Source organism: Penicillium griseofulvum, assembly GCF_001561935.1.
Source record: "Penicillium griseofulvum strain PG3 chromosome Unknown contig_86, whole genome shotgun sequence".
Lineage (NCBI taxonomy): Eukaryota > Fungi > Ascomycota > Eurotiomycetes > Eurotiales > Aspergillaceae > Penicillium > Penicillium griseofulvum.
In genome coordinates, this window is record NW_024467473.1 from 931312 (window position 1) to 956340 (window position 25029).

Consider the following 25029-nt stretch of genomic DNA (forward strand, 5'->3'; position numbering starts at 1 on the left):
TTTCTGCAGATCATGATCCTCCGGATCTCCATACCCGCTCTACACTCTTCTTATAGCTCTCCGGAGCCCCGTATCTCCCACAATGGGCGACGAGAAGTTTGACTATCAGGCCGTCCCCATCCCTTCTTACGCTGAAGCCACCGGTCAACCCTCCTCCTCTCGATCCGATCTTGGTGATGGAACAGATGTTGAACGACAGGGGTTACTCGGTCGCGATCATGCTTCCACCCGCGGCTACCACCCACCAACCGTGGAATCGGCGCGCTCCAGTCTCGATGGTCTGGAATCATTGACATCACGCTCAGATCGAGAATCGGTGGAGGAACTACGACGGGAATTAGATCAAATGGAGGTGGATGATTCGGCATCGGCCTCCTTGACCGGCACACGCCCCCCTCTACGCCATCGTTTTTCCAAGCAGCTATCGAGTCTGAGTCGTACGCTGTCCGCTATCCAACGACCCTTCCAACGATATATGCCCCGTTTCCGCTTCACAATAAACCTCAGTGACACGAGGGCACGCTTAAAAGATCAGGGATGCATCATGCTTCTCCGAATGTTCGCTCTTTTACTAGTGGTCACCCTAGTGTATGTGTTCTTCATCGCAGATGTCTTCAATATCAACAGTCGCATGGCCATGGGTCAGTCCTATAGCGCCGCCTCCGTCGAGAACTTCATCCAAGGTCACATAAACGAGACCAAGATCGCTGAAAACTTGCGACGAGTCACCAATTACACCCACGTAGCTGGCACGGAAGGCAGCTTTGCGCTATCACAATTGATTGAACAAGAGTTCCAGAAGGCAGGGTTCGATGAAGTGTTGCGAGAGGAATTTCAGGTCTACCTCAACTATCCACGCAAGGATGGGAGGAGAGTTGCAATTATCGACCCACCCAGTCTAGCGTGGGAGGCGAAACTCGAAGAAGACAACGCCAAGGACCTGATCTTTCATGGACATTCAAAATCTGGCAATGTTACTGGCCATCTGGTGTATGCTAACTTCGGTTCACGGGAAGATTTCAAACTTCTCGCAGACAAAGGAATTTCACTCGATGGCTCGATTGCCTTGGTTCGTTACTACGGCACCGAATCCGATCGTGCATTAAAAATCAAAGCCGCTGAATTGGCCGGGGCTGTCGGCTGTATAATCTACTCCGATCCCTCCCAAGACGGATTTGTCAAAGGTCCGGCCTTTCCCAAAGGGCGGTACATGCCAAGCGATGGCGTACAAAGAGGCGGTGTGAGTATGATGTCGCAGGTAGTTGGCGATGTCCTCACCCCGGGATGGGCATCCATTCCAGGAGAAAAGCATCGTTTATCTCCCGAGGAGAGCCACGCTCTACCCAAAATTCCCAGTCTTCCGCTCGCTTGGCGCGATGCACAGAAACTTTTGCAGGGCCTCAAAGGCCATGGCTCCAAAGTACCAAAGGAATGGGTGGGTGGTGTTCCTGATGTGCCAGAGTGGTGGACTGGTGACCAGCACTCCCCGGTCGTTCATTTGATGAACCTACAAGACGAAGTAGAGCGGCAACCTATCTACAACATCCACGGCAGGATCGTCGGAATGGATGAGCGTGACAAGAAAATCATTGTTGGCAACCACCGAGATTCGTGGTGCATGGGAAGTGTTGACCCTGGAAGTGGCACCGCTACCTTCCTAGAGGTTGTGCGAGCCTTTGGGGAGTTGCTTACCTATGGATGGCGCCCGCTTCGCACCATTGAATTTGTCAGTTGGGACGGCGAGGAGTACAATTTGATCGGCTCAACAGAACATGTTGAAAAAGAAATAGATGATCTCCGTGCAAATGCGTTTGCCTACCTGAACGTCGACGTTGGTGTTTCTGGGCCCGATTTCCATGTGTCTGCGTCGCCTGTTTTTGAGCGCACCGTGCTGCAGGTTCTGGGTCGTATCTCAGACCCCTATGCGAACGCCACACTGAAAGACCTTTGGGATCAAAAGGGCTCGAAGATCACCCCACTTGGCGCTGGAAGTGATTATGTCGCGTTCCAGGATATCGCTGGTACTTCGAGCATTGACTTTGGATTTACGGGCGAGCCCTATCCATACCACAGCTGCTATGAAACCTATGACTGGATGGTTGACTTTGCCGACCCCGATTTCCAATACCACAAAATCCTGGCTCAATTCTGGGGACTCCTCCTTCTTGACCTTTCGGAGAACCCCATGCTACCATTTGACCTAGAAGCCTACGGCGACTCCATTGGCGGATGGGTCAAAGACTTGGACAAATTTGCTAAATCAAAGAAGGCTGATGTGGACATGCAACCTATGTTCAAAGCTGCGACCGAGATGAAAGCCAAGGCTGTTACATTCGAGTCCTGGAACAAGATCTGGCACGATACTGTGTGGGGTATGGGAGGGTATGAAAGCAATGTTATGGCAGTCCAACGGGTGAACCATAATGCTCGAATGGCTGCCTTTGATACCAATCTACTTGACTTGGAAGAAGGCGGAGGTGTAAGTTGACGTTCTGTTTGATCTATCCCTCAATCCTAGCTAACGACTTGTACAGATCCCCAACCGCACACAATTCCGACACGTCGTCTTTGGTCCAGAATTGTGGTCCGGCTACGACGCCTCGATCTTCCCTGCTATCCGCGACAGCATCAACACAGGGAATTGGACATTGACCCAATATTGGATCAACCGGGTGGCCAACACTATCCACCACGCCAGCGATAAGCTCCTCCACTAATGTATTCTACCTCTCAGTCCTTTTCCTACTTGTCGTTCTTCTCAGCCTTCATCCACGCCTATCGGATTGATTCTTTTGTCACGTTCTAAACGAACACTGTACAGCCCGACACTGCCATGTTGTCGGGATACCTCTATACCAGAATTTTGGTAACCTCTTTCATACCTATATATACCATGCATGTCTGGAGCTTTTCCGGGACTTAGCAGATTGTTCTGTCAGTTCTATTGGGCCCTTCATCCCCGTTTTTCTTGAATGTATCTAGCTTCTCATCCTTGTCCCGAGGGACCGGCGTTTATATGGGGATATATCACATTTCGTATCTAGCTATTAAGAGGGTTCCAAACCTGCCAGTCCACATGGTTTACTTGTTTGCTCACTCCGAGTGCTCAACCTTTAGTATAGTATAGTACTAGCTCTTTTAGAAGGACATATTTTCGTCTATAAAAGTCAGTGTTGTATGTAGTCTTCTTTGGGATATTAAACCCTTCAATTCTCCGCACGTAAAACGAGCCTTGCCCTTGTCATATTGTGCGTTGTCTAGCCATTCTATCCCTGTTCTGAATATATCGGCCAAGCATAAAAGTTGTCAACGAACTGGATTTTAATTTCGACCTTGACACAAACCATTATCCGCTAGGTAATCTCAGGTCTCTCCAGCAAGTTTTTGACGCTGTGCAATACCACCACCATTTGGAACGGGAGGAGAATTTTTCGCGTACAACTCGTGTGGAATGTCTCAAAGTTGATTCGCAGGGAGGAGGTAGGTTCCTAGATCATAAAGTTTCTATTTTGGGGGCTAATATGATATATCTAGAATGGCGAACACTTGACGAGGCCAGCATGGACCAACTCTTACAGGTGAGTTTTATACAGCTTCAGCTTGGAACCTGAATGGCTAAACATATAAAAGTCATATGCTGTGAACCCGTCCCCAGCTGCTAAACCATTCTCCGGACGTCATATGCTTGTTTTGTGAGTGCTTCCCCCGTTCCCCCGTTCTGAACCTCATACTAACTTGTAAAGCTTTGCACCCTTGGTGCCTACCGAGGGTACTTCATATGGCTCACGCATTCTAATGACACAAAGAAATGCCAACCAGCTCCTTGAAAGACTACAAGTCAATCCTTTGTTTGCATTAAACATGATCGGTCGGCCAGATTACTGGGCACCTCAAACCCATTGGGAAGCAGATGATAAAGGGAGCTTGCAAGCTTGCGGTAAGAGCAGAAGTATCCGACATCAATACAAATGCTAAGATCACAACAGATCTCTTTTGCCAACATCCTCGCTGGAACCTCCAAGCCCAGGGAGCTCCAGTGTCTGTTTACGTACGCCATGACATTACTCGGGACTTGACAACATACATCATCTCGCATAAAGAGTTCGACACCTCCATCGCCACGCTCAAATCTATACTGAAAATTGCACTCAAAGTCACATCCCCAGTTAACAAACCAGCCGTCTTTATGGATGGTCCATTTGACATCCACACCATCCTCTCGACACTTTCCTTCCAAGCTTCTAAATTCCACGTCAAGTGTTTCCAGCGGTTTATGTGGAAACACATAAACAAAGTCGAAGACCACCTCGCAGGCCTGGAAACTAGCGACCGCACTAAACTCGGAGACTTAACAAAGCAGCTCCAAATCATATCCTCAAATGCAGATTCACATATCGCCAATGCCGATGTAGCAATCATCACGGCTCAAGCTATTCGAAATGCCCATTTGCGTCTCACCTCGTCACTCCCTCAATCCAGCCCATTTATAAGCCAACGAGCTGATGATTCGATATCCTATATTATCTCCTCCGTGGAGAAACAGAAAATCTGGTTCCTAAACTACAAACAGCGCAAAGACAGCACCATGTCCCTGGTTTACAATCTCGTAACCCAGCAAGACGCTAGCAACAATATGCAGATCGCTCATAGCATGAAGCAAGACTCTACATCTATGAATGCAATCGCTGCCCTGACAATGGTCTTCCTGCCTGGCACCTTTGCAGGCACGGTGGTTGGTGCAGGAGTTTTCGGCGGTGCTATTAAAGACACGGTATGGCTAATTTGGTTCGCAATTACACTACCGCTTACAATAGGGGTCATGATTGGTTGGTGGTGGTATAAGAAATCAAAGCGTCCACCGGTCAAGGGCAGCATGACGGAGAAAGACAAAGCTGATCTCACGGAACCGATGACAGGTCCAAATAGGAGGAGGTCCAGTGTTTTTTCCAGTGGCTTTTCATTTCGGAGATTCAAGACAGGTATAGGTGAAGACATCTAGTCCATTCCGAATTATTGTTTTGATCCCAAATTGTACGGGTATATGACATCAATGAACAGCCTGCTTCAATATGGTACTCACGCATGGGAATCATAAACCATCATAATTTCAACTAAACAGGAGGCAAAGAAGGCTCAATGGCTAACAAAGACGGGTGATCCGCCAAACTCTGCCAAAATCCGGCCTCAAAATCCCACAGATCCTGACTCAACAGCGCCGCCCACTCATCATTCCCCTCAACCCCAGCCATTTCAGGCAAATGCTGCGCCGGGTCCGAATGAGTCGAGTCCAGGAAACGCTGTATAGTCCGCGTAGCCTTGGAAAGCAATGCGAAATTAGGATCGCCGGCTTTAACAATCGTCCCGATCTGCACCTCCGCTACAAACACACTGAGATCTTGTAACGTCCGTGTCCGGTGCGCTCGCGGCATGTGCTGCTTCAGCATTGCTAGAAGCATTATCCCCGCAGCTGGGAGACCGTAGTATGCGACCTAGTCAGTATTTATATTAGTGAACTGCTTGAAGTTTGGGTTTTACATAGTATGCTATGTGAACAAGTCAATTTCATGCATACCTTCCAAATAAGACCCGTTCCGGAATTAGTGAGCTGATCCCGTAGTAGGATAATCTCAACCACGAGCGTGAGCATCTGACCCGCTGTCTCGATGATCGGTAGATCGGGCTCAGTCGGTGATTTAAGAAGTAGAAGACGGAGCAAGAACAGTACATGTAGGTGGTGCAGCCGTACACCGGCGACGAAGTCTCGTTCGAATGGTCCTTGTGTACAATTCTTCAGACTGCTCTCGAGTCGGAAGTGGGCTGGCAGGTTTTGCCACTGTGTCTCTGCTTGGCATTGTATTATGCTGTATCATTTTTTAGTTAGTTATGGCTCCTCTGGGATAATTGATAGGGGTGTTGCCGTGCATACCTTGCTCGTTGCGCACATGACGGGTCATGCTTGTCCTGAAGAAGCTCCCAGATCTCTTCCTTCAGCGATGCGCACAGCGCAGACCACCGCGTATCAGCCCTGTACCCGGGCTCTGAGTCTGGGGTCCAGTCTGCTGAGCCTTCTTCTGCGTTCGGGCAGGATGGGATCTGGAAGTGGCAGAAGCGTTTGTTCATCCGTGGCGGGCGGCCGAGGAAGATTGCTATGTTCTTGTCTGCTGAGTATATGCGCGCGAACGCTGTTTTTCGCAGTTCTTTGAGGAACGGCGGAAGTCCTGGTTTTATGTCGATGTTCTCGTGATAGCCTAGGGCAAATGTGGATGATATTGCGTCGCCTAGTTTGCGCCAGGAATGGTAGCCTTCGAGAGTTAATATATGACTCAAGCAAGTAGTAACTGCGGATAAATGACTAGAAACTCACTCTGATCTCCATCCACGTAGGAATGGACGATAAAGTTCTCGTATTGCATGATCAGTTGCAGATCATTCAGACAATCTAGAGAGAGAGATATCTCTAATGCGAAGTCACAAAGTTTAGTACATAGTCTTCGGAGTGTGTACTGCTCTTGCGCGGTGGTATATAGATCGGGGAAGAACGCAATATCAATTGTTGCTCGACTGACAGCAGCAAAAAATATCCCTAACGTTTCCCAACGAGAATTGTGATCTAGAAATTGAGCCGAGAAACCAGCCAGGTCAGAGGTAACATTGAAGTTCAGCGGCTGGGCCGAGTTCTGCAAAAGTCGTCTTGCATAGACTAAATGCCAGTTTTCGTCGTGATATGTGAACAATTGGCTCACACTCTGGGCACATTGGTTAACGAAGGGCTCTGCCAGGGCCAGGTTTGCTCCTTTAGCTAGCCAGAACATGATGAGGTCTTTCATGGCAGACAACTTGTAGGTTGTCAGGAGATGCTTGAGGATATCTGCACCTTGTAGGACAAGATGGTTGTCACCAAACAAGTCGGAATGCAGATCCTCTGGTACTGCTTGATGGCTACCGTGGCCATGGTCTCCGTCCGGAGTGATGTGTTTGAATATAGCAGCATGGCTAGACGATCCTAAATACCCAGGGTTTGGGTATGGATTACGTCTTGGATTAAATGACGGCGACTCATCTGGTGAACCAAGGCTACAAATCTATAAGTATCCAGCTCAAATATAGTTGAGGCAAGTATGAAACTGACCTTTGCTTTTCAACTCTTTTCCGCTTAAATGGTGTAGTCCTGTAGATGCAAATGCCCTTGCTAGCACTACAACGCGTACAAACGGGTAGTTGATGGTCGCATGCCAGTTTAGCCTTTCTACAGGCTTCACAGGCAGCCAAACGCGACATGGCTGATCTGGCGGAGTTTCGCCCGCCAGTGGAGATCAAATAAATGAGTGAAGTCGGTTAACCGCGGCGAGATCGGAGAGTCGGCGTGTCGGCGTATCGGCGATAAGATGCGGGGAGCCATCTATAAATACTTGTATTCCTTCTTCTCCAACTCAAACATCACATTCAAAATGACTGATATTAAGCTCGCAGACTACCTATTCACTCGGTTGCGCCAGCTGGGCGTCGATTCCATGTTCGGCGTCCCTGGGGACTACAACCTGCGCCTATTGGACTTCGTTACTCCCGCCGGCCTCCACTGGGTGGGCAACTGCAATGAACTCAATGCCGCCTATGCGGCAGATGGATACGGTCGCATTAAAGGCTTATCTGCATTGATCACTACCTATGGCGTTGGCGAGCTGTCTGCTATCAACGGTATTGCAGGCGCCTATGCCGAGAACACCCCCGTGCTACACATCGTCGGGACCCCACCACGCCCGCTCCAGGCCGCACGCACATTCATGCACCATACTTTCTCAGATGGCGACTACCGTCGCTTTGCAAACATGTCAAAGCATGTTACTGCAGCCCAGGTTAGGCTTGAAGATGCTGCCACAGCACCAGAAAGAATCGACTATGTCCTGCGCCAGGCGTTGGTCCACAGCCGTCCAGTCTACCTCGAGTTCCCCGATGATATGCCCGACGTGCTGGTGTCAGCTGCAAACCTGGAAACAAAGATCTTCATCCCCAAACCACCAACCTCTGCCCAAGAGCCGCAGGTGCTGGCCCGCATCTTGGAGAGAGTGTACAGCGCCAAGCGTCCATTCATCTTCGTGGACGGAGAAAGCACAGGTCTCGGTATCGTCGATCAACTCGATGCTCTAATCAAAGCAACCAACTGGCCTACATGGACAACCGTGTACGGCAAGGGCCTAGTCAACGAGCAGCTGCCCAACGTGTACGGATTGTACGCGGCAGCGTTTGGCGACAAGCCAGCACAGGAGTACTTCCAAGAAGCAGACCTGGTCCTGACATTCGGGCCACACAACAGCGATACCAACACCTATTTCTACACCACAATCCCCAAGCCCGCAGTGGCAATCACATTCTCCGGCACCACCGTTCAAATCGAGAATGATACTTACCGTGACCAATCCGCCCACAACATCCTATCAAACCTACTCCAGAACCTCGACTCCACACGTCTAGTCAAAGCTACCGGACCCCCAAAACAAGAGATAACCCTGGCCGGCATCCAGGACACAGACCCACTTGCACAAAACAACTTCTACCGTCTAGTAAACCCGCTCTTCCGCGAGGGCGACATAATCCTCACCGAGACCGGAACCGCCGCACACGGTGGCCGGAACTTCAAACTGCCTGCGAAATCCCGTATCTTCGGCGCGGTGACCTGGCTCTCGATTGGATTTATGCTGCCGGCAACACTAGGCACAGCGCTAGCACAGCGCGAATGCAACAAAGACACAGAAAGCAAGAGTCAAACGGTGTTGTTCATCGGCGACGGGAGTCTGCAGATGACGGCGCAGGAGATCAGCGTCATGATCCGCGAGAAGCTAAATATTGTCATTTTCATCATCAATAATGACGGGTATACCATTGAGCGGGTGATCCACGGACGCAAGCAGGTATACAACGATGTGCCTTTCTGGAGACATGCGCAGGCGCTGAACTATTTCGGGGCTGATGAAGAACATGCGGCGAAGAATACTTTTACAGCAAGGACTTGTGGCGAGTTGAAGGATGTGTTGGCCAATGAGCGGATTCAGAATGGGACTGGGGTGAGGCTTGTTGAGGTGTTTATGGGCAGGGAGGATGTACAGGGGGCGTTGCTGTATTTGCTAAACAAGCAGCTTGACGAGGAGAAGCAGGCAGAGCAGCAGAAGCAGATCTAAAATGAGAGATATAGATCCCTCGTTACATAGAGAAAGTTATTTGTATATATGTTTCGACTACGATTCCCTAGCAGTTTTGGTCAAATAGAAGGATGTCTTACTATGATTATTGCTTGTCTCGTTCCTAGTACACGAAATGAGATATCCTTGGAAGAACAAAATCAGGCTAAGTGAACGCCGATTCCCTATGCTCCAGATCCGCCATGCACACAGAAAGTAAAAAAGGAAAAAGAAAAAAAGGGTCACCCGAAACATTTCTAAACAGACATCTGTTTCGGCATGTTACGAGGAGTCTATTATTGATCTGTGTTGCTGAGAGAGGTTGCTCTCATGCGGTGTTTATTTGCGGAAGCTTTCAACCCCTAGGGTTGGGGTTTCCACCATACGATCGGTGGGGACTCCCTCGTCACGACGACGGGCGAAAAAGCTATCGCATTCCGAGACAATGTGCGCCCACTCCGCGAGGGCCCGCCCTGCATATTTGCTAGGCACAAGATGGTCGTAGGAAGGCCGGGCAGGGAGTTCGGGCAAGGGGGAGTTCTTGGTTGTAGGTGTTCGCGGCCAAGTATCTGAGGTAGGTTGTGTGGGGGTATCTTGGTTGGTGAGGTTTTCCGGTTCTTCTTCGTTCTCCAAGTCGGAATGGCCCGGATTCTCTGACGCTGTATCATAATCCGACTTGTCGGGTGAACGCCTATGCTCGACGTGCAATTGGGATGCGACAGGGAGACAAGGCGTAAAAAGACGTTTGTTTTTGGTGGGCCATTGCGGGCGATCCATCCATTCTAAGGAGAATTTGAAAAAGAATGGCTGGTGTGGAGCTTGAGCTTTGGGGCGTGTAATATCGGACATACTGGTGGCCGGAGGTTGCTCGTGCTCATCTAAACATTTGCTATCACCAGTCACTGTTGGATCCGATACGCCATTCTCGGAGTCATCAGAACTGCTACTGCTGACGCCGTCGCCAGAGCGTGTGTTGGACGAGCTGCCAAACATAGCCTTAAGTAATCCCCATCGTCTTTTAGATGGTTGACCATCTGAGCCATTGGAGTCGGAAGATCCGGTTCGACGGTGTGGCATGAGTTGGTCCGAAGGAACCGGTGGAACGACTCGGTCGAAGCTGACGAAAAGATTGACAGGAGATAGTTGGTTTTCGCATCGGATAATGATGATCCTTCGTCCTGGAGCCGGCGTACAAGGAGCAGAAGACAAAGGAGCTGTCATATTCTCCTCGGCCTTAGATTGGAACCCGATGTAATATTCCCAGACTCGTAGGAGTCGATCGGAAAGAATTTCATAGACGTTGGAGTCAAGTGATGAGGGTTCAGTATTGAACCGCCCGACCCTCCAACACAACAAACGATGGTAATATGCTCGGACCATTGGACTCCAGTGGTTGAAGTAGTGGTAGAATACCGGCTCATGCAACAAGAAATCCAAACATATAGATGCTTTTCTTTCTTCCGTAGCAGTCCAGGTACCCCAGATGCAGAAGAGAAAGGAAAACACACGCACTTCAGTGAGTGAATTATGGCTCTGCATCATCTGGCGACAAACGTCGAGCCAAAAGCCCCAATCAAACAATTCTGTTTCGATCGACTGGGCGTAGCGTGTGATAATCGGAATGACCTCTTCGAGGAAGTCGCACAACAGAAAGCATGCGTTGTGATCAAAGAGAGACGTTTTCTGCGCCGCAGCTTTGATTATCCCACAAAATGATTCGGCAAACAGTAATCGAGCACGATTGGGTTCTGCGGACGATTCAGACAGGAGGTCTCGGAGAAGAATGATCAAGCGATTCTCTGCCATTGACCGATGAGTGTTGCTGCCACTTCGGAGAGCAGAGGCAGAAGCATCCGGTGACTCGATGAAATCATCGAAGGTGATTGCAGCAGCTGTATGAGGATTGTCGGACCCCTGTTGTGACGATTGCTTGTAAATCGTGTCCTCCAGAACTAGCAGGAGTTGCGCATGAACCATCAACAACCCAGGTGCCAATATCCGTTTCGCCTTTTCAGTCTCTGGAGGCAAATACTCGGCATACAGAATGTGAATGTATTTGACGAAAACAAAGAAAAGATCCGTGTCACGTCCAGCCCATCGTGCGATCCACGGTCGATTCCAATTAATAGGAGTGGTGTTCAATGGTAGCTCAGGTTTCTGGCGTAGATACCGCAAGAGATTTGCTTGTGAGTGGAACGCTAGGGGACGAAGAGCTGGTGGAAAGCACAGAGCAAGTTCTTGCGTGTATGCACGCATGTTCCTAATGCGTGACCCGGCCGATTCTGACAAGATGCGTCGGAACATATTGGGAGGCGTGGACCACAGGCGAACCAGGATCTCAGGCACTCCGGGACAGAAGAAAAAGGCATACGCGCAAACCTTGCCGCAAAAGGCGACCAGGCTGGCTGGTGCATGCCTCATAGACATTCGTTCGACCACAAATGTCATTTGAGAGAGCAGGTTTTGGATAAAGATGTTTCGAATGTTGTGATGAATCGATTCAACCAGGAAATCCGAACCAGAAGAGCCTGACCCATCCGATGTTTCCGACACCGAAGTTGACGCGTACTTCAACGAATCCGCAGGGCCACTGCCATTCTGAGCCATAGGAAAAGGGATGCGCCATTCCGGGCGAGCCATTATTCCCACGATAGCTTCCAGAAACACTGGTCTATCAGTTCCCGAGATCGACTGGTTATGCTTGCCATTGAGCATTTCCAACATTCCAATCCACCATTTATTGAGAATATTGACTCTGCGATCTAGGTCTTCTGGTCTGAGGTTCTTGCACGATGCGTGGAGGTGATGACGACTGAGAAAGGGGAGGAGCGAGGTACGGATGACGTTGGCTTTCAATGAGCTGGATTTAGCTTGAAACCTGTTCCCTGGTCAACAATGGTAATGTGAATGGCTAAAGTGATCGCACGTACTTTTGGAAATCCGCCTCTAGGCCGCGAAAGATACCCCAAAGCTCATCCTTTTTGCGTGCATGATCAACACCGGAATTTGCATATGCCGCAGCAGTTTCTGCGGCTCCCTTTGGCATGGGTGGTAAGACCGGGGTCGTAACGGAGAGTGACGCTGTGAACTTTTCGAATGAAGGCCGGTGGCGTAGCGAATTGCCAGATGGACTGCTTGGAGAGCTTGGGCTGTCTTCGGGGCCCTTGGCCACAACTGCCAGCATTGGCCGGCGCGGGCGTTTGTAGAGAATGGTTCGCCTGCGGGATGGTTGAGTCTGATCTTCTTCTGTTTTTCGACTGAATCGAGTTGGGGATTCAGAATCTCGCTGCTTAGATCTCTTCGCGGATGGGGACGGAGATCGGGAGGAAGAGCCCCATGGTTTCCTCGCCAGGCTAACTATTCTTCCAGACATTGATCGGGTCTTGGACGGCCTTGCGGCGGGCTCCGGTGCCCGGGTTTGGGGCACATTTGAATCTGTATCCTTCAAATCCTCTGATGACGATAGTGTGAAACGTGAAACGGAGGCTTGCTTTGGCTTATCCTTGGAGCGAAGTGAGGTTCGGCGGAGAATGTCCTTCCCAGCATCCACGGTTTCCTTTGTTGGTGATTCTGCCAAGGTCGGAACAGCGTAATCCGAAAATGTACGTCTTAAGCTTGGTTCTGTGGTGGTTTGACTGGGAAGATCGGTGTAGCTGGCGGCACGGGAGAGCTCGGGGTCATCGTTATAGCTCTCACGGGAGGGCGAAGACATTGTCTAGAAAATTAAAGAGCAAATTGGATATCAAGGGGAGTTATCGGTTCATTTCCCCTTGAATTAGATTCTGAGCGTAGAAGAGACCAGCTCCTCTGTGCACCAGGAGGTTCCGGATGTAATCAGGCACGCTGCATCTGGGGAAGAGCAAACGAGGTTGGAAATTCTGAGAGAAGCAGGAAAATAATGTAATAATGGAGGTTATGCAGCTTGGAAAGTCTGATTCAGCAAGTGATCGACGGGGGGAATCTCCCCCAAAGGCCTTCAAGAAAAGGGTGGGGAAGGTAATATCAAGAGAAGTGAGGGAGAAGGAAAAAAAAAAAAGAAATTGAAGTTTCCAAGGGGGATGAATTTCCTAGAAGTTATACATTGTACATCTCTATTTTTATTTTATTTTAATTAACTCGAGACATTTCAGCCTATTATCTTATAATCATCTTAATTCTCATCTATTTTGACCCTATTTCATTCTATTATCATTCTATTATCATTCTATTATCACCCTATTATCACCCTATTCCATCTCTATTATACGAGCAATATATATGCTCATTTTATATTAAAAACCACACGTTTCTAGCTGAGACATCCTAAGACTACGGAGTACCTATTTCCTTTTTTTACTCCACTTCTACCTAAGTATCTCTCTCTTGGCTGTAGTCATCATCCTCGCGTAATACTCAGCTCGAGTCCTGGGGCCTCTCTGCATGCACTGCCAGCAAGTCTGATTCGTAAACGACATTGGGCTCTTCAGTCCCAATTGCAAGGTCTTTCCATGACCAATCGCATCCTCTCCGGAACATAAAAAAAAGGGCAGAATTCACCGAGTGGGCTATGACAGCAGTACGGAGTACGGAGTACTTGGTACGATCTCGTATCTCATTCTTGGCTACGGAATGCTAGAATGTCGGTGATGGTTATTTTTCTTATGAAACTTCGCATTCCTTAATTGTTTTCTCCATTTATGCGGACTATAAGAAACAAGATTGCCTTCCATGACCAGTCAAATCAGTTTACAAATGGATTTTCCACTATCTGTGATAGGATAGGCCCGGGGCGCTTAAGCCGCCTTACCGATATAGCCTCATATATATGGCGTTATATGTACAGGGGATTCCCAGGTACCATACTTTAGGGGGTTTTTTTCCCCTCTGGACGTATCAAAGACTTCCCACTGCCCTATTGACACACCATCACATTGCACAAGCCCTTGGCGATCAATGTTTTCATTGCGCCCCCCCTGCTGCGAATGCAAAGTTGACTTGGGAGTATGCAAAGGTCAAATGGTCTGATTCGACTGGATTTTATTTTATTAAACTTTACCTTTAGCTTTGCCGGGTTAATCCAGGGATATGTTGATATCAAATTCTTTACAAACCCATTGCATCTGACAGTTCAATTCAGAGATATATGATACATCACAATCAATTGCAATACTTTCATGAACTTCTGGTCTGTCCGTTACATGTTGATCTAATTCCAGTGGATCCCAATAATTCGTACTAATAATTCCCGGATATGGACATGCGTATATACGAGGTCTGGCCAGGTACGGAGTACTCCTTACCGGGTGACTTATCGCATAAGCATAACAATAAGCCTACTTGAGCCCCAAGGCCATGCGGAGCACATTTTGCCAACAGATCTCGTGTTCCAAGTTATCTTTGGTTCATCTTGCCGATGCACAAGCAATTCTCTACAATTATTAACAGGTAATGCCGTGGCCTCAACGTGGCATTGATTACGCACAGCTCTTGCCATGTTGACCTCGAAAACACTACAATTTCCTGTGCTGCCTGTGCTGTATAATCCATCACGTGGTCAAATTATGCAGGTCAACCATCTACATAATAATATTCTATCTTGTATACAATTTATTCTGGAAATCTTTACATTTGAGTACAACTCCCGCTCTTTACGTTCAACTGAAAAGCTGAATACATCACAAATGGCCCTAGTATGGAGTGCGTTTGTTGCACTCACCAAAGGTAGTCTTTGGTATCAGCCACATCACGTAGCCCTACCCGGCTAAACCCTTTACTCATGAGTCCTGCCCTGGGCAAACACAGAAAAGGTGAGAACCATGGAAAAAAGATGTCTCAGCGTTCGAAAATGTGGTCTAATTTACAAGCTTCAGGACCTCGAGAGGCGGCCACATTAGTTGCATGACAGGCATTTAAAGCCTTCCCCCCATATCTCCCCAGACCTTGCTAAATGAAAAAGAAAGGTGAATTTAGTGGGCAGCGGGAGCCTCTTCCTCCTCCTCGAACCAGCTCTCCTCGACGGGGGCGGCCTCGCCAGCGGCGGCCTGGCCCTCGACCTCAACCTCCTGGCTCTCGTAGGCTGACAATTCGCTGGCAAGGTTGGCCTCCTCGGGAGACTGGGGGGGCTTGGGGGCAGTGAACTTCTGGACGTGCTCTTCGGCATCACCGGCCTTGAGGGGGGTGGGCTTGTAGGCCTTGAGCTCGCGGAGGTACAGGTCCTGGACGGGGTCGGCTGCGGCGGGTTGCAAGTTAGCGGTGATGCGACCGACGAATATAGCGGGGACATCTGTGTCATATGAACGATAGCCCCCGGGTAAAATACGTACCCTGGCGGACGGCGGAGGTCAGGAAAGTGCGGCGAGCGACCGAGACCTGTGCCCGAGAGGCACGGGAGAAGAGGGTGCGCTGCTTTCGCGTTAGCTGAGGGTTAAAATAGACAGCTGTAAATCAACCAATACTCACCGAGGCCCGGAGAGACTGAGACATCATCTTGATTGAGGTTGTAGATGAGGAATGAGGGGTGGTTCTCAACAGAATAGATCTGATCCGTCTTTCCGTGAAGTTGGAGGTTCAAACGACTTCTGTTCGGAAAGGTTTCTTGGCGGATGACTCAGCCGGACCATGTTGTTCCCGGATCTTTCCAGGGCTTCAACACCACCTACATTTTAGTATAGAAACAACATGATAGAGGATGGTTCAATTTATTGATCAGAAGGGATTGTGGATTAAGTTATGTTCAGATATGGCTAATGTGTTCCCAACGAGTGTAGAGGAAACAAATCTCTGAATCAACTATCTACACAACTTCCCGAGACGCTCCGTGGGTGAATATCTGAATCAATGAACTTTATTATTGTTTTCTTATCTGCGAAAGTCGAATGTATATCTTTGTTGCCCTCTCTTGTTTTGATCTAAATGCAGGTAAATGAGAACAAAGACTCTTTGTTTGTGATAAAATCTCGAAAAGCTTCCTATACTTCCTCGACCAATCAAAAAGCAGATTCATCACGTGACATTGTTACTAAGCCTAATCTGGACTGCGCCTTTCTCGGCCACCCATTATTGAAGCCTCACCTCATCCCATCCTTCACTCTCCCCCGGTCCTTGGCTTCTTCGTTCTCTCCTCCTCAGCCTGTCCCCATTTTTCGTGAGAGACTTCTTGCGGAGACCTTGACTGGTTCAACACGGCTGGACAAGCTGAGGCGAGCTCTCTGTTCTACTTTCGATCCAAGAAAGCGCAGACTGGTGAAGGGTTTTCTACGACTGGGGGTGACTCCTTTGAATCCCGAGGGCTCTAGCCTGTGAAAGGTAATGAGCGCTTCTTTGTTCGACATTTTAGCATCGCATTGTTGGATGTCAACAAATAGATAATGTTGCTATACGGGAGACAATGAATTTGCCTTGGGCTGAGCTAACCTGACTTGCGCACAACAGTGGCCTTTGAGCGACTTGATTTTTAATTTTCGACCATTTTCCCTTGCTGAGGGATTCTCCGCAAGTGGCCCGCTTTCGTTTTCCTCGCTACAGCCGCCAAGCTGTATTCACCACTTTTCCTTCGCTATTATAATCAGAAATACCATCTACCCCGCATAGCACCAAAAGTCCTCGCAAGACGTTGCCACGCTCGATCCGCAAGTTTCTTGAAAACTCGAAATATGGCCACTTCTACTCTTGCGAAACCCGAGGTTGCGGCTCCTTGGAAGAAAAACCTGTCCGCTCATCTTGTTTGCCCCGAATGTAAGGAGGATCCTCCGAACCTGGAATTCCCCGACTCCCACGAGACCGTGTGCGGTTCCTGTGGCCTTGTACTCGCAGATCGTGAGATCGATTTGCACTCTGAATGGCGTACCTTCTCCAACGATGATCAAAATAATGATGACCCCTCCCGTGTCGGAGACGCCTCGAACCCCTTGCTCAACGGCGCTCAGCTGGAGACTTCCATCGCAAGTGGAGGCTCTGGTCGTGCCCGCGACCTGTATCGTGCGCAAAACAAGCAGTCGGGCGAAAAAGCAAACAAGGCGCTGCTAGCAGCTTACAAAGAAATCGGTGCTTTGTGCGACGGTTTCAACATCCAGAAGACTGTCGCTGATACTGCCAAGTATCTGTTTAAGATGGTCGACGACGCCAAAGCCTTCAAGGGCAAGTCGCAGGAGGTCATTATTGCTGGGTGCATCTTCATCGCATGCCGTCAGTGCAAGGTTCCTCGTACCTTCACTGAGATCTTCGCTGTAACCAAGGTCACGCGAAAGGAAATCGGTCGCATCTACAAAGCTCTTGAGAAATTCTTCACCACCCAAAACGTCGAGCGTCACAACGCTGCTTTGGAAAATGGCGAAACTCACGACTCTACCGGCGATTACAACGCGACTACTTCGACCAAGCCAAGCGATCTTTGCAATCGTTTCTGCAACCTTCTCGACCTTCCTTACCAGGTCACCAGTGTTTCTGTCTCCCTTTCAGACCGCGTTACCGCCATGGGCGACTTGGCCGGACGTTCTCCCTTGTCTATCGTCGCAGCTTGCATCTATATGGCGTCCTTCCTTATGGGTCATGGCAAGTCTGCGAAGGAGATTTCCCAGGTTGCCCACGTCAGTGATGGAACCATTCGTGGTGCTTATAAGCAATTGTACGCCGAGCGCGAGCGCCTGGTTGACCCTGAATGGATCAAGGGTGGCAAAGGTGATATGGGCAAGTTGCCTGTGAGCTGAACAGTACATTGAAACAGGACATTTCTTTTCGGACACATTGATGTTCACGAAAGCGGGACATTGCCAAAGCTGTCTGTCTATTGAGAAAATCTATCAAAAAAGAAAAAAACATCGACATTGACATCTGTTGTCTCAAGAGACACGATTGTCTTTCAAGCGTTATCATATTACCTCTCTGCAATGTGCTTAGGATTTCATCTTTGCTGGATATTGACTTCGGGACAAGCTTAAGGGCTCTTTTGATTTGTACATCATCATGGATAGCTAGTGGATTGAGCAAAAATCAATCAATGCTACAATATCGATTCACGTAAATGTAGCGATGTATATGTAGAATGATAAGAAGCCAAGCGGATGTAATATACAAATCCCATATAAATCATCAAATGGGTGCACAGAAAAACAACACAGCGCCTGAACCCAGAAGTCCAAAAGAAAAATGATGATCCAGCATCATCTCACCTAGCAAATCATAGCAGACATCTCACCAGCACAGCAGGATAAGACATCTTCCTAGTTCTTAAAAGCAGCTCCAACCGTGCCATCATCCTTGGCATGATTGAAAGGCTTATCATACCGCTCCTCCATCTCTGCATTGTGTTTCTTCACATCTTCCGGAAGATCCTTTTTCCGATTTCCCTCTTGGTCTATAACAGATGACTGCTCTGCCTCGTGGAGGGTGGGCTTTGCTTTATTAGATGGGATTGGGCGGTTAGGCGAGTCTGGTTGGTCTGTTGTGGTTTGCTCAGGATCATTTGAGGATTTGGTTGCGTAGCTTCTGTATAGGGAGGTGCGAGGTGTTTGAGTGCGTACTGCAGCGAGAGCTGGAATTGGGGATCGGGCCTGGATTGAGGTCTTCAGACGCATAAAGGTTGTCATTTTGGTTGTTGGGATTTTGGAATTGGGGTTTTAGGTGTATTGAAGGAGGTTTAATATGGATTGTTACAAGTGGAATTGAGTTCCTATATATACTTGTTCCTTATGAAATCCGGTTTCTTGGGATTGGCGGTATCATTTAGCGATGACGTACTTCGATGTCATAGCCCTAGACTGAAAAACGCCAAGAGTTTTTGACAACTTTATATCTATTTTTATTTTAAGAAAAGATCTGATATAGGAGATTCTAGTACATGTTGGACTTTACTTGATTCAAGATGTTTTTACTTACAGTCTCCTACTAGGGCGAATGTATATGAGATGCCCCGAAAGGATTACAGAAGCCCAAATAGGGTAGAGGCTCTACGTGCCATCATCACTTATTATATATCATTCCATTCTACTCTACATTGTTGAAAGTGGTAAAAATTCAATTTCAGTCCATTGAAGTGACATAACAATAATCGCAACAGCTGACAGTGAGTCCTTATGCAGAATTCGGCAGTCAGCAACAACAAAAGAGAGTAACCGACGTAGACCGACCAATTCAGTACCAACGTAACAATAAAAATATTTGGTCTCCTGGTATTCGAAGAAAGTCCATTGAGGTGAGGCTAGAGCAAGCAACCAGCTCGGACACCACCTTCAGCACTCATGATCACTTATTTTCCCAATGGGGCCAATTCCACCGCATGCACACGTAAAGAGCTTGAAAAGCAGACCAACGCTCAATTCCCAAAAGAATAGTCGAAGAGACAAAAGAAGACAAAGAAGAGAAAATCGAACGGCAGAGTGGGCAGCATCACTCCAACTCAACGTCTGCAACCGTATCTTGCAAGGGATTTGATGCATCGACAGCATCGGATGGGGACAAGATGATTGTTCCTAAGGCTTTTCAGATGCGGTTGATTGGATTTCCTGCTCCGGTAGCTGCTCGGAAGAATCACCCTCGCAAGTACGGGATTCGTTGGAGCTGGACAAATCACGCTGTTGCCGCTTGTGATCAAGCTGTGATTTATCAAGTGGGTTCTTTTGACCGGAGACTGTCTCATTTCGACGACATTGAGGTGGAGGGGCTTTCTTGTGCGACCTCGGGTTCTTTCGCTTTGGGCTAGCAGTGTTCGTTTGCTCCTGGTGAAGATGAGATGTGGCACTCGAGATACTGGCGGGGCTGCCCGCCACTTGTAGTTGCTGTTGGGGTTGTGATCGGAATTTCCGCTGCCCCGATTCCTGCGATGGCTTGGGGGGCACTCCCTGCGATCCAGCGTCCGTATCGGGAGAATCAGCAAGAGACCTCGGGGGCAAGTCCTGGATCATAGCTCTGGTAACAGGAAAGGTGTGCTCGAATGCTGTATCCAACAACTCCTTATCGGCGAATTGTATGTTCTGGGATTTCAGCTTGCGCCTTAACTGCTCTCGCTCAGAACTTATCATTCGCTCCCGATGTTGGTTGGCAATGGCTTCCGACCACCGAGACTGACGCGTTTCTGATAGTTCTGTGGCCGCCTGTGATGACCGACTAGCTTTTTCATGAGGACGCTTAGGACTCTGCTGAGATGGTTGGGGTGCAGTAGGGAGTCCTGTAGGCGGCGCAGAGCACTGATTATCTTGCTGTTGGGGCACCGTGGGTGGTGTAGCAGATCTGGAAGCCGGTGTAGAGTACTGCGTGTTGGTGGTATAGATACCGTTGAAGATCAGTGGGACTAGGTTCGGTGGGACACGAGCGCGGAGAGCATCTGACAGCATTGACTGCTCGATGCGCCGCTGTTCCAGTACCACGTTAGCCTGCTGTGTCTTTTCTTCTTGCTGCTTGCGCCGGTCTTCTTCAATTTTGGCCAGCAACCACACTTTCATGTCTTCTGTGCCTTCCCATCCAGCAGGTAGTGGGGGCAGGGGAGTTGACACAGTCGGTGGAATCCGTGAGCGATTGGGCCCGGATGATGGGACCAGATCATTGGATGAGGTCATCATGGGATTGGCCGTAGTTGGGGATTCCTCTATGGAGGGTCGAGGCAGTAGTTGTGGGAGAGACTTTGGTTTGGCAGAGTCATGGATGTCCTTATTCCCGTTTGTGTGCTTAAAGGGCTTCGGGTTGTACTTCATGTTGACAGGCAATGTTTTGAATTGTGTAAACACAGGGGACAGGAAGTTGCAGATAGATTTCAAGGCTAAAGACCAGGAGAGAGGGGGGGAAAGAGGAAGAGAGGGAAAGGAAGAGAAGCCCAAATAGGAAACTACAGGTAGTTCCTTCCTTTCGTATCCCTGTTTCATTCGTTCTTTCCTTCTATCTTCTATATAAACATAACCAAATGAGGTAATTGAAACATTTGGAAGGACGTCCCCAGGGAGTATATCCCTCAAATTCATGTACTATTTATGGTCATGTAGGAAGTCACCACCCTTAAGGCGTTGAGGTTGGAATCAAAGTCTCCTGTTATAAATACAAGAATAGTCGGCCGGATAAGCAGCTATTCTATATGTAATATTTGATATAGGAGCTACAGAAAGTAGAGTACAAGAACCACGTACAGGGTTTCTAGCTGAGGTGCTGTACAATAAGCCCGTACAGACTGAGACTGAGAAGATACTCAGCCCACACCCTTGCTCAACGTGACCAAGGCAGCTATTACCATGTAGTCAAGCCGAGAGAAATTCCGACTATCAATAGAGTCTACAGTGACTGCACACAATGCTATCTATGAATGGAAGGGATTCATTTAGAATATATACTGGGCGCATCGGCAGATGCCTACATGGAAGGCATATCTAGCATATTCCCCTAAGCAGAAAAAGAAAAATGTGCAACGGGTATCGCTTTATTTGTCATCTTTTATCTCGCCCCCAGAGCCCGCACTTGTGGGCACCAGAGTAGCGATATCCCAGAGAAGGTGACCATCAAGAGTCCAAGCTGGAGGAAATGTGAAGAAAAAGCAGTCATCATGCCTGTTTTGTTTTATACGTCGCCACGGTCGAATCGACTCAGGACCTCGGGTGGGACTGTGGGAATGTACTTGCGGGCTCGCTCGCGGTTCGTGCCACCAAAGCCAGCGCCGTAGCTGACCAGCATGTCTGTACTGGTTGGAAGGGAGAAGGGAAGGAAGAGTGTAGGGTCGAGGAAGACACTATTGCCGCCACCGGGGCGCTCGTCGTTCTTGGCAACCATACTTGTAGGTCGGGATGATACAGCAGCGGAGCCTGGGGACAGCCCAGTATCAGGAGATGTGGGTGCTGCGGAGGGCTGTTCCTTCGGTGGTGTCTTTGGACGGGTATCTGCTGCTGCTTGAGGTCCTGGTCCAGCTTCTGCCTTGGCCTTCTCTTCTTGAATTTTCAGCTGCTCGCGGTATAGAAGTTCGGGGTCATTTTGCATGCCGAGAAGGAACTTCATTGCTTGCTTGGTCAGTCCTTTCTCGCCTACTTCTGGGCGGTATGACTTTACTGCATGAAGGAGCTGGGCGGGGGTGAGTTGTTGGAGTTGGAGCAGGGTCGTTACGAGAGATTCGTGGTCCTCACCCAGTGATGAGAAGCATTGCAGCCATTGGAGAAGTTGAATGACCGCGGCTAAATGTCGACGAGCGGCGTCAACTGTAGTCTCTCCGGTGCTAGTTGTAGATCCGTTTTCGTAATGTTCTGGCACACGGTTGTTCGTTCGCGCCCAGTCCTCTAATGATGAAACGTTCATGCGTATCTGCATCGCCTTCGTGCGCGCCAAGTACCGTTTCGTGCTCATGATTCGGTTAAAGATCTCGGCACTGAGCCAGTAGAGAAGTTGAGAGAGGATCTGGGTCGTTATAACCGAGTGAACATCGTAGAGATCGAGTACAAAGAGGGTCGAGGATAGTAAAGAGGTGATGTTCCGAGGCGAGATTTGTGCTCGTCGCCGCGGTGATGGAGGCCGGAATCGCTTTTCGTCAGGCTCGGGGTTTTTGCTCTTATTTTTGCGGAACAGATTCCATTCGTTTTGGAAGGCAACATCTTCCAGTCCAGGGATGGTCTCATGGTCCAGCATTGCCGCATCCAGAACTTTGTTCATCCGACGCTCGGCGTCACGAATAATGAGAACGAATATCTCGTTGATCAGCTCCGCCAGATGGAGCTGGAACTCGACGGTAGATTCCACTAAGCCACCATCCTTCTTCAGGTAATGGAGTAGAAGCGTGGCATTTGACAGCCAAAAGGCTTGCATTGTCATATCCCATTGGTAACGTTCTACAACATCATTAATCTTCTCCATCGCAGATGATAGCAGAGTTGTGAGTAGCTCGGGGCTGGCATGGTAGTGCGCATAGCGGGCGCTGAGGAAGAGAAGGTTTGCAGGTACTGGCTTTTGGGAAGGAGAACGCTGGGGGGTCATGTTGGTGATGATAATGTCTAAAATGCGCTCTAGCTCATGATCCTGAAAGACAAACATTTGATCATTCAGACACTTGTCCCAGACAAATTCCTGCTGATCTTCCTCAAGCTCATCGTCATCGGACGGCTGTAAAATAAAAGAACTCAAATTAGCAAAGGTCGACCTCTTATTATTTTCACATAAACTGACCTCGAATTTCTCGTCAAGCCCTAGACTGGACAAATCAACCTCCAGGTTGATTGCGCTCTCTTCCATCATCATTCGTCGCTTCATCTCGCTCTCTGCTAACTCTTCTTCGAAACGGCCATGTGCCAATCCAGCATCATAGAAGTCATCATCGATATTGCCAGAGCCAAAGCTGTAACCATTTTCATGCAAATATTCGGAAATCTCACTTCCGGGTTGGGCAAAATCAAAGGCCCGGCCCCCGGATGAAGACTTGATATCCGGTGATGCCCCATTATCAAGAAGAATTTTCGCTATTGTCTTGTGTCTGTTGGTCATGGCCCACATCAAAGCACTCCACTGGTTACGATCCTGTCTATCGACGAAGGCACCGGCTTCAATGAGCGCAGCAACAACTTCTTGGTGGCCCTGTTATAACACGTCAGCATCGCATCAATTTTGTGCATATAAGAGCAACTCACAAAACAACTAGCATAGATTAGCGGCACGGTCCCCTCCTCGTCGGGCTTGTTGACATCAACATAAGTCCTCGCCTGGCCTTGCACAAGTTTCCTCACGCGCTCCACGTCGCCATTACTGGCCGCCATGTTCAAGCTCTTCTGGAGTATATCGCGTTTCTCGTCATCGGTCAATTTCTCGTCGGCGGCAATTGTCTCTTCGTCTGCGGTAAGCGAATCCACCTCGCGATGGGCAGCTTGCGCAGCAAGCATCTCCATCAGTCGGGTATCACTATCTTCAATATCGCGCCCATAGTGAGCCCGCAATTCGTGCTCATTGTCGTGGGAGTGATCGTCGAGCGCTAAGCTGAAGGATAAGGGTTTTGCAGCGACAGGCGCGGTCAGGTATTGTGATTGACCTGTGATAGATCCAACGGTTAGACCTTAATGCTTGACCATAACCAGGTAACTATTCCAACATATAACTGTTGAACGGAATGTAGTTTTATCTCCCGCATCGGGGAAACGGGGAAATAGTTCCGCGGATGCAAGAGCACTCACCTTGCCAAGCATCGTACATCTCAGTCTCCGGCTGGAAGACTGGGACAGAGCGACGATCGTCCAGTGACTTGGGTAAATCATCTGGGAGTTCCTGTTTAGCTTCATGGAAGGACCCGGGGCTGTGTTCTCTGTAGTCGTTGGAGTCGATGGAGTCCTCTGAAGCCCCGCGCCGCGGTTCGGTCATGTCCATCGTGGCGGGCTCGCAATAGAGTTGTGACGGGACATCAAAGAGTTCGGATTTCGGAGGAGATCAAAGAACCCTCTTTGGGGATATGTTCAGTAAGAAGCGCACCCTCTATGCGTGGAAATTGGTTGTTGGAGGGAGATGGTGATGTGGTGGATTTGATGTTCCGTTCCTGGACCAGCTCCCGCGATGCGACCCCGAAGACTATGACGCAGCTTTGTAATTCACTCGGAATGGGCTGATATTAGGGTATAAGGGGGAAGGCAGATAATTTAGTTGTTTATTGTTTATTATTATCATTTTTATTTCTTCTACTCTTTGGAAAGTAGATTATACCTAAGATCTGCTAACAAGCCCCTATTCACCTAGAAAATTATTCCTATTGGAGTTCTATTTCCTCTCTACACAGCATTACTATAATAGTAGAGTCTGCAATGCTATATATTATAGCTCCAGCTAAGGCGAAGGGCCTGATAATATATAGCGCAAGAATATCGGGGATCAAGATGGTAGGAGGAATAAGTACACGTAGACAATGCAAGTTTGATAGTGCGAAAAGAAAGCACAGCTCGAATGG

The 25029-nt window shown here is 48.7% G+C and overlaps 10 protein-coding genes across 10 annotated transcripts; 4 read left to right on the forward strand and 6 right to left on the reverse strand.

The window, feature by feature from the left end:
* Window positions 1-82: 82 nt before the first annotated feature.
* On the forward strand, window positions 83-2717 carry PGRI_036950 (M28 family metallopeptidase; the record flags this gene model as incomplete). The annotated part of the gene is made up of 2 exons (XM_040791408.1): window positions 83-2479; window positions 2535-2717. The coding sequence occupies 2 exons, from the start codon at window positions 83-85 to the stop codon at window positions 2715-2717; spliced, it is 2580 nt and encodes an 859-aa protein (XP_040645485.1).
* Window positions 2718-3521: 804 nt separating this feature from the next.
* Window positions 3522-4823, forward strand: PGRI_036960 (uncharacterized protein; the record flags this gene model as incomplete). Its single annotated transcript, XM_040791409.1, has 5 exons — window positions 3522-3578; window positions 3631-3692; window positions 3744-3937; window positions 3987-4771; window positions 4815-4823. 5 exons carry the CDS (start codon window positions 3522-3524, stop codon window positions 4821-4823), a joined length of 1107 nt encoding a protein of 368 aa, XP_040645486.1.
* Window positions 4824-5111: 288 nt separating this feature from the next.
* Window positions 5112-6827, reverse strand: PGRI_036970 (fungal specific transcription factor domain-containing protein; the record flags this gene model as incomplete). Its single annotated transcript, XM_040791410.1, has 5 exons — window positions 5112-5489; window positions 5573-5861; window positions 5927-6302; window positions 6365-6677; window positions 6744-6827. 5 exons carry the CDS (start codon window positions 6825-6827, stop codon window positions 5112-5114), a joined length of 1440 nt encoding a protein of 479 aa, XP_040645487.1.
* A 621-nt stretch (window positions 6828-7448) lies between these two features.
* Window positions 7449-9173, forward strand: PGRI_036980 (alpha-keto acid decarboxylase family protein; the record flags this gene model as incomplete). Its single annotated transcript, XM_040791411.1, has 1 exon — window positions 7449-9173. One exon carries the CDS (start codon window positions 7449-7451, stop codon window positions 9171-9173), a length of 1725 nt encoding a protein of 574 aa, XP_040645488.1.
* A 339-nt stretch (window positions 9174-9512) lies between these two features.
* On the reverse strand, window positions 9513-12885 carry PGRI_036990 (DUF1765 domain-containing protein; the record flags this gene model as incomplete). The annotated part of the gene is made up of 2 exons (XM_040791412.1): window positions 9513-12051; window positions 12104-12885. 2 exons carry the CDS (start codon window positions 12883-12885, stop codon window positions 9513-9515), a joined length of 3321 nt encoding a protein of 1106 aa, XP_040645489.1.
* Window positions 12886-15118: 2233 nt separating this feature from the next.
* On the reverse strand, window positions 15119-15638 carry PGRI_037000 (ATP synthase subunit H; the record flags this gene model as incomplete). The annotated part of the gene is made up of 3 exons (XM_040791413.1): window positions 15119-15435; window positions 15476-15554; window positions 15612-15638. 3 exons carry the CDS (start codon window positions 15636-15638, stop codon window positions 15119-15121), a joined length of 423 nt encoding a protein of 140 aa, XP_040645490.1.
* A 1166-nt stretch (window positions 15639-16804) lies between these two features.
* On the forward strand, window positions 16805-17857 carry PGRI_037010 (transcription factor SUA7; the record flags this gene model as incomplete). Its single annotated transcript, XM_040791414.1, has 1 exon — window positions 16805-17857. One exon carries the CDS (start codon window positions 16805-16807, stop codon window positions 17855-17857), a length of 1053 nt encoding a protein of 350 aa, XP_040645491.1.
* Window positions 17858-18370: 513 nt separating this feature from the next.
* Window positions 18371-18736, reverse strand: PGRI_037020 (uncharacterized protein; the record flags this gene model as incomplete). Its single annotated transcript, XM_040791415.1, has 1 exon — window positions 18371-18736. One exon carries the CDS (start codon window positions 18734-18736, stop codon window positions 18371-18373), a length of 366 nt encoding a protein of 121 aa, XP_040645492.1.
* Window positions 18737-19618: 882 nt separating this feature from the next.
* Window positions 19619-20836, reverse strand: PGRI_037030 (uncharacterized protein; the record flags this gene model as incomplete). The annotated part of the gene is made up of 1 exon (XM_040791416.1): window positions 19619-20836. The coding sequence occupies one exon, from the start codon at window positions 20834-20836 to the stop codon at window positions 19619-19621; it is 1218 nt and encodes a 405-aa protein (XP_040645493.1).
* Window positions 20837-21686: 850 nt separating this feature from the next.
* On the reverse strand, window positions 21687-24458 carry PGRI_037040 (uncharacterized protein; the record flags this gene model as incomplete). The annotated part of the gene is made up of 4 exons (XM_040791417.1): window positions 21687-23210; window positions 23274-23678; window positions 23732-24126; window positions 24269-24458. 4 exons carry the CDS (start codon window positions 24456-24458, stop codon window positions 21687-21689), a joined length of 2514 nt encoding a protein of 837 aa, XP_040645494.1.
* Window positions 24459-25029: the final 571 nt, after the last annotated feature.